The following is an 8,030-nucleotide window of genomic DNA, read 5'->3' as shown; positions in this document are numbered from 1 at the left end:
GTGCGGGTCCGCCTACAGGCGTGGCGGTCTGTTTTCGTCTCCTCGGATAAAATGGCGACACCGTGCGGCAAAAGAACGGTAAAACAGCCCGGCGGTGTGACGTCTGTGGCATGGAAACTTGATTCTGCCACCGAAAAAAAATGTTTTTAAACTTGGAACCTACAAGTTAAAATTTCGGTTAACTTACTCAGTAAGTCGAAATTTCGACTTAGCTCTGCATGACAAAAGAAAAAAAAAATACAACCACTGAAAAACAAAAAAGTTCCACTAATTTCAGGTTATTTCAAACTTTTGACTTAAGAACTCAAAATTTAAAGTAAATTTCTCAATTGTGAGTTATTTTGAAATAGTAGCCAACTCTTTATGATAAATAAATAACCTGACATTTTGAGATATTATCCCAAAATTTTGAATTATGGATGGTAAAAGTGTTCTATTTTGGGGGGTTTGGGGGATTTTTTATTCAACGGTTGAAGAAAAACCCCCAAAACACCATCTGTGGTGGTTACAGTTTAAATACAATAACACTTTATCGCATTGATTAGTCATGTATTCCCTTTTCTATCACTATAACTTAAAACATTAATTCCATCATATTGTTCTGCCCGCTAACTGGCTTTTGGCTGTCATTGCAGAGCCATATCCATGCAAATCTCCATTTCAGTTAAAGGGAGTTCTACTTTTTGTAAAACAAGAGCCAATAAAAAGTACGACATCTCCATTTCCATGTGTGAGAGTGAAACTGAAGTGAAAAATCACAGATGAAAAAAAGTAATGTAGGCCTTGGGTGTAATAATTAAGATCAAGTTAAATATCCAGATTTGCTGGATATTCGTCCAGGCTACAATGGTAAACAGTAAAATAAGCCTAGAAATTATTGACTGTTATTTTTTATTTAGCTTGAGGACCTTTGTTTTTAAACGTGATCTATCTCCCCTCTGTTATCGTTCTCGCCTTCACTGCCTCTGTTCCTTGCAGCTTCACTGTTACTGTCTCTATCGCATTCACACACTGTGTTCTGTCTTCTACTGACTTTCATTCTCTCCAGTGCTACTCTCCATCCGCTTCCTACTCACACTACAGATGTCTTCCACAAACAACATATTCCACGGAAGACTGGAGATTCCTCCCTGACCTCATCTGTCAACCTGTCCATCACCAATGCAAAAAAGAAAGATCTCAGAACCCCACCCCCACTTTCATCCTATCTGCCACTCCTACCACACACAACAAACAAACACTTGAACCCTGTTTATACAGTCTCACGGCATTTTGTTCAGGATGTATACTAATATAAAAGTGCTTTCGTAAGTTAAATAAAATAAAACAAAATAAAACAAAATAAAAATATTTTTCCCCGCCGTTAACCTCCTGTAGAGTAGGGGGCGGCATTTCTTCTCAGAGCTGTTGGGCAGAATCGATGACAGAAGAAAGGAACAATTTGTCCCACCGGCGTTTTATTTAGCAGCAGAAGGTCGTTCGCAGCTGGCAGCAGTTTGGCAATATTTATAGCCAGAAAGTGACGTAAATAATTTAACTTTGTTTGAAGTTTGGAACTCGACGCGTGGAGTAATGTGAGTATTACGTAAAAAAAAAACAGCGGAACGTAACCATACGTCGTGATTGGTTGGGCTGTTGGAAATCTTGCTAGCTAACGTTAGCAGCTGACTGCCGTAACTAACGATAGTTACGCTCGCAGTTCGGAAAGCGGCTGTGCTAACGCTACTTGTTCATTAATATACCCGCACCGAAGCAGCGTGCAGGTTAGACTGGACCCTTGAATCTCTGTGCCCTCGGTCTTAAAGCAGACCCCGGGCTAGCTCGACAGACCCAGGATCTCCCTCTCTTGAAGCGGAGAGGCTGACTTGATGGCAGCCTCGACCGGTGCCCGGAGATTACCCATGGGTGTTCGGACGTTCAGTGACTTTCTCCAGATCGCCACTGTGGGATCCCCTCGCTCGTGTCGCACGGCGGTGCAAAGAGGATGCCTGCGACAAAACATCAGGTGAGCCCATCGGGGAGTTACTGGAGGCTGTTATTATTATGGTTAACAGCACCGAGCCGGTCATTCAGTACAGAGGAACTGACGCTCTGCCGCCACTGAGGGCGGACGATATATAACGAGAAGGTCACTAGATAATGTTATCAAGCTCCATAATTCTGGTTTCTTATCTTTAAAGTGTGACCAGCCTCCATTTGAGAAGCAACTGCTGATTAGTGTAACAGAACTACCAATAACTAGAACTGTCTCACCAGGTAAAGGCAGCTGTTAACAACTGCCTTCGACATGGGTTCTGCAGTCCAGTCTTCTTTAATGTTTTTGTAGAATGCATACATAAACATAAATGAAAACAAGCAAGTTAATCGTTATAATTGTGCCATGTTGCTGGTGAAAACTAATTACAAGAAGCTAACTTGATAAAGAAGGATATTAACTACGTTTGCACTGTTGTATTGACTTCACATAACTGTAAAATCACAACTATAAACCACTCAACTTTGTTCTTTCATGCATGAAATATAAACATTACAGAATACCCACAGTTATTTTATTCCATAAGTAAACTGCTGAAAGTAAGAGCTGAAGAATGGTGTAAAAAATTGGGGGGGGGCTTATCCATAATGGATAACATGTTTCCAAAATGTGGAGAACAGTTTCCAAAACAGCCTGTTTGTGGTAGCAGTGAATAGTATGATGCATTGACTTAATGAATGAATGTTTTCATGTTTTGGGAAGCACACACACACATAATCACTTGCATTAACTAGTGATCAGAATCAGAATACTTTATTGATCCCTGGGGGAAATTATTTTTTGTTACAGTGCTCCATTTTAAACCAACATTAAGACAAGACAGACAATACACTAACTAAGAATAGTATAATATATACATATATATACATACATAAGTCACTCATAAATAAATAGTCTGATCACCCTGATCACAACCCATTTGATCAGGTTGACCTTGATCGAGGTAAACGTTGTGTTAATGGGTCTTTAGATGAAAGAATAAAAGAAATCACTGCTTCACTGCTGTTTAACTTGATTCCAACAAATGGCAAACAAATTCTCTCATAACCTATGATGTCTTATGGTAAAGTTATATAAAAACTTGAAAACTGGTGCTTCATTTAAGTGGAATATTTTATTCACAAGGATCTAATGTTTTGTGTCATAATTTGATACAGCAATATTTTAATTTGCTTATTTAGTTTGATCCTTGACTCTCAGTATGAGGAAAAAATGTTGCTCACCCCTATCCTACAGGCTACCTTCCAGAAAGCACAAAGCTAATTTGTTCAACCAGAGCAGGTAGGTGTCACCTTACAGCTTTTTGCTATTCACAAAAAAAGACCAGACGTGGAAAATACCAGCATGCTCTCAACACTGACCTTTCATAACTCTCTGGTCCATCCATGCACTCACTGACTGTTGAAACTGGAAAGCAGTGGACCTATTTTGTTGCAGACTGCACTCTTTCTAGATAGGGGCTTATGGCACATCACTTCAACACAGATTCTAATTACCTTTCCAGACACTTGTCGTCATGTGGCATTTTGATGACAAGAAGTCCCAGGGTGCTTTGCCTTCAAGATTGTGACACAATGACAGCGGTTTCCCAAAGCAGAAGCTTCATCAGCCTCACCAACAAAAGGAAGGAGTACTCTGAACGTAGAATACTTGGGTAAGTATTGATGAGCCTTTTTATAATCATAAATTTGATCATTAATACAAAAAATTAATTAAAAGGATATTCCTGTTACAGGTATTCTATGCAGGAAATGTATGATGTTGTGGCCAACGTTGATGAGTACAAGCACTTTGTGCCTTGGTGTAAGAAGTCCCAGACCATCATGAAAAGAGCAGGTCACTCCAAAGCCCAGCTTGAAGTGGGATTTCCTCCAGTAGTGGAAAGATACACATCTATGATCACTAATGTTAGACCTCATCTAGTCAAAGTAAGTAATGGTAGAGAAATATTATCCCAGTCTTTTTGAATTGTGATATGTGATTTTTAATGCTCCATCTGTTGCTAGAATTTGTTTATATAGAAACGATATGACTGAAACACAATTTCTGTGTTTTACAACTTTTAATTATTGTCTTTGTTTTTGTTATTTGTAGGCAGTGTGTACAGATGGAAAGCTCTTCAATCACCTGGAGACGATATGGCGCTTTAGTCCTGGCATTCCCGGTTACCCTCGTACCTGCACCGTAGACTTTTCTGTAAGTAGCCTGTGCCTCACTTTAGCCTGTAGCTCACTTTAACTGCTTGTGTGTACTAAACACCACATGGGATAGATGATACATCAGAAGACTGATATCATTAAAGTCTGTATTCATGCTCATTAGTTAATGGGTTTTTTTTATGCTGTGAAAAAGCACAAATGTAAAAATTACACTTTGTGGTTTTATGAGTGGTTACGTGTGGTTTTTCCTTCATCTACAGTGAACAAGATGAAGGAAGAGAGACCACCCGTGGAAGTGTTTCCCAAACATTTGATTTACTTGTGTCAGCCTCCTAGGTTTAACAGCAGCTACCCAATTATATCGCACTTTTTCTTTATATCTATTCAAGAGATGATTTACTGTTTGGTTGGCAGTCTCCAACTTCTTATTTTAAAAGGTCAGTTGCTTCTTATCAGCAGCTCCTGCCCCCTTCCTGTCTAATTTGTTCATTTTGGCTGAAGACTAGCAGTGGCCACTATCGTTTCACTCTCTCTAAAGGGTTTGTTGTCCTGTGGTCAGACTCCAGCTCCACCCTCTTTAACTGCAAGTTAAAGGAAATGCCACCAGAACAAGATCTATTTCTGCAGGAAACCTTTCAGTCAGGTGTTTGTTTGTTTTTTTTTGTTGTGTTTTTGTTTTTTGTTTTAAACCATCAGACTGGCTTCGTTCCACTTTTTTCACTCTTTATGCTAAGCTAACTGTGTTCCAATCTCATCTGATATCTTTGCAAGAACACAAATGAGCTTAGCTTTAACCTATCATGCCCACTATATATATTTGCCGTATTTCTTTAAACTAAATTATTATGTTTCTGTGTGTTTAACAGATATCCTTCGAGTTCCGCTCTTTGCTGCACTCACAGTTAGCCACCATGTTCTTCGATGAAGTGGTAAAGCAGAATGTTGCTGCATTCGAGCGGCGAGCCGGCAAGCTTTACGGCCCAGAGACTCGCATCCCACGAGAGCTGATGTTTCATGAGGTGCATCAGACGTGATCTCAGCAACTGTACGTCTTCATCTGGCCTTAAACCGTACCCTCTTTATTCCCTCAATAAACTTGCATGATGTGGCTTAGCAGGCCACTACATCAAATCTCCACTGCTTCATAGATGTTATAGCGGCTACCAAAGGTGTAGCGCATCTAACGCTTGCAAACATAATGTTGTAATTCCTGCCTTAGTAAATTTTTGCTCACATCCCTTCTCATTGTGTTACGTTTGTCCATTTTCTGTCTACCTCCAGATCCTTGTTTAGCAGAAAGAACAGTAAGTCATCGCAGCATTGTTACATTGTGCTGGACACTCAGTTATTACTTTAAACTTAAACTTCGGTTTTTCTATAAGACACAGTCCCTTTTGCCGAAGCAGTTGTCTCACTGTAACTTGAGGTTACTACTATCAAGTGAACTTCAGCTCTAATATATTGGGAAAGCACATTCTTTGCTTTTACACTTAGCATTGACTTCATTTCAAATGGAAATAGTAATATATAGTTTGAAATAAAGTACTGGTATTGCTGCAAAATAATATTGCTTTTAGTTCTTTAATTTATTCAGCAGCACTTTTCAACCAGTTTTATAGGGGTTCATATTGACAGTGCCATGCTATAAGAGCATTATTGTAGGTTAGTATGAAGTGCAAAGGAGGAAAATTAGCTGTGGCCTCAGTATGCTAGGATTTGAGAAATGTCACTTTAACTTGGATGCTGTGAGGATTGGGCTTTAGAACGTTAAAAAAGAAAAATTAGCATAGTAGTTTTAATACTGCCTTGTTTTACAGCCCAGCACTAGTATCAGTCAGTAAAGGTGGGGAAATAAGAATTAGCACAACCAAGAACCCCTGTTGAAACTGAAAAATCTGCAGTACTGTAAAAGGTATCACAAAGAATGTAAGAAGAGTACAATGTTACACTCAAAAATTATCTTTATGATCGATTAAAAACAAAAGAAGAATTGGTAATTAAAGATGGCTTCTTGTGATTTGAATGTGGCTTATATTGTAATTGGATCAAAAATAAACATTGCCATGTTATGTGGATTCTAACTGTTAGGAGTCAGTTTAGGTTATAGTTTAAAAAATGTAGGTGTGTCCTTGCTTAGTGGGCTGTTTTGTGTTTAGATTGTTTGAAGGTGATCCGGAGGATGAAACACTCGAGTCATCTATCTATAAATTGTAGCGGTGGGCTGTAGAATAAAACATTACTTATTTATCAATGAGTTTCATGCTTATTTGTTGACATTTCGGCTTATCTTTACACACATTTTGATGCATGGATATAAGTAACAAAGGCAAATATATTTGTAGCATTTATGTGTTGCATTGTCAGGACTTGACTTAAATTTAAAATCAAGCAGCCCCTTCACAGTATTCTGTGATAAAGGGCTATTAAAGGTAACTGATTGTATTTTGCTACATTTTAAAGGTGACTCGTAAGTTGCTAAAGAAGTAATTTAGTGTGACCTTCTCTGTGAAAAATGTTTCATTTTGTCCAAATGGTCCAGTAAACCTAAAAGGTTTTTTCGTATTTTTGTAAAACTGAAGTATGTTGTTTTATTTTTGGTTAGTAAAGTGATTTGGGAATTGAGGAAAAATGAGTCATCAAAACCCAATACAGGCGTATTCAGTCTGAGAATCACTGTTACTATTTAAAAAAATAAATAAATACATTTAAAAATGGTTTGAGGTAAAATCATTGAATACCACTTTTGTGTATTATGTTGCAATTTGGCCTTTGCTTCTTTTCAAATTTTGATAGTACACAATCAAGATATGATTGAAGTGTAGTTCCAGCGTCTTTTTTTTTTTTTTCTTAGTTTAACAAAAGTATTGCATTAACTGTAGTTTTATTTAAGATGGTCCTACCATTGCCAGACTCAAAGTGGACTAACATAATTATAAATAATGTTAATGAAAATTTTGTGTCGTGTTTTTAACGTTGCATCACATTATAATTCATCTTTACTCAAGTTTTTTTTTTTTGTCTTTAAGTGTATTACAGAGAGTTTGTTTTTCATTGTAAGTGCCAATCCTTATTGGAAAAAAAGGGGCAGTGTAAACAGAAATATTTTCCGAATTAGCCTATTATGCTTTTCCTGATTTTCTGACATATACATATAGATTCTTATAATAGTGAATGCTCGTATTAAATATGCCAAAAATTGAACATAATGAGGTCAGCGTATGCACAAGTAATGCCTGTGAGCCAAACGCTCAGGTTCCAGGCAGGTTTTTCTACTGTCTGCACTATATGATGTCAGTGACAGTGGTTATCTCAGGCACACTGCTTGGGTTATGAGCTCAGAAGCCCCGCCCACCTGCTGTTCTAACCTCCTGTTTGTAAAGGCTGCCCAATCAGAAAGGTGGAGGAACTAAAACAGGTTATTTCAGACAGTGGATGAACTGAGGGGCTGCACCAAGCTGTAGTATAAGATGAACTGATAAATGAACTGTGACTCATGCAAAAGCTACTCTAGTACAGTCCAGATGAGCATAAAGGGTTCACTTGAAATTATTGTAACCCTTCGACCCCTCTGTACATTTCCACATCAATATTCATGCTGCAGGCGTATTAATGACCACTGGTCTTAATACGGGCAGCCTTGTATGTATAAAAGGAGATATAAATAAATATCAGTCACTTGTTGCTTCAATCAAAATTATTTTCACTGTTTTGGATTTCAGTTGCTTTTTTTTGCAAGCAGAAAATGTATCTATGTAAATATCGGTGTGTTTTAAATTTGTATTTAAATAAAAAGGAGCTGTCACATTTTGCGTATGTGCTTTTTTTTAAAGGTGATT

At 37.9% G+C, this 8,030-nt stretch overlaps 1 protein-coding gene across 6 annotated transcripts; it reads left to right on the top strand.

Moving 5' to 3' along the window:
- Positions 1-1,422: 1,422 nt before the first annotated feature.
- coq10a (coenzyme Q10A) lies at positions 1,423-5,759 on the top strand. 6 transcript variants are annotated; one of them, XM_026155350.2, is made up of 6 exons: positions 1,423-2,005; positions 3,540-3,689; positions 3,771-3,963; positions 4,130-4,231; positions 5,061-5,239; positions 5,476-5,759. In XM_026155350.2, the coding sequence occupies exons 1-5, from the start codon at positions 1,869-1,871 to the stop codon at positions 5,226-5,228; spliced, it is 750 nt and encodes a 249-aa protein (XP_026011135.1). In that variant the 5' UTR covers positions 1,423-1,868; the 3' UTR covers positions 5,229-5,239; positions 5,476-5,759. The 6 variants fall into 6 exon arrangements, with proteins under 6 accessions (XP_026011135.1, XP_026011134.1, XP_026011138.1 ...); XM_026155353.2 differs by lacking the exon at positions 5,476-5,759 and having other exon boundaries at positions 1,434-1,574; positions 1,809-2,005; positions 5,061-5,429; XM_026155351.2 differs by lacking the exon at positions 5,476-5,759 and having other exon boundaries at positions 1,434-1,574; positions 1,754-2,005; positions 5,061-5,429.
- Positions 5,760-8,030: the final 2,271 nt, after the last annotated feature.

Source organism: Astatotilapia calliptera, chromosome 20 (genome assembly GCF_964374335.1).
Source record: "Astatotilapia calliptera chromosome 20, fAstCal68.1, whole genome shotgun sequence".
NCBI classification, from domain to species: Eukaryota; Metazoa; Chordata; class Actinopteri; order Cichliformes; family Cichlidae; genus Astatotilapia; species Astatotilapia calliptera.
Note: the sequence above shows the minus strand (reverse complement) of the source record. Positions and strands in the feature narration are given on the sequence as shown.

What these genes read in the sequence shown, in the direction of transcription:
- coq10a (XM_026155350.2), top strand. Translation starts at nt 1,869, where the DNA reads ATGGCAGCCTCGACCGGTGCCCGGAGATTACCCATGGGTGTTCGGACG. An exon ending in TGCCTGCGACAAAACATCAG is followed by an intron (nt 2,006 to 3,539) that starts GTGAGCCCATCG and finishes TTACCTTTCCAG; the next exon opens with ACACTTGTCGTCATGTGGCA. An exon ending in TCTGAACGTAGAATACTTGG is followed by an intron (nt 3,690 to 3,770) that starts GTAAGTATTGAT and finishes TTCCTGTTACAG; the next exon opens with GTATTCTATGCAGGAAATGT.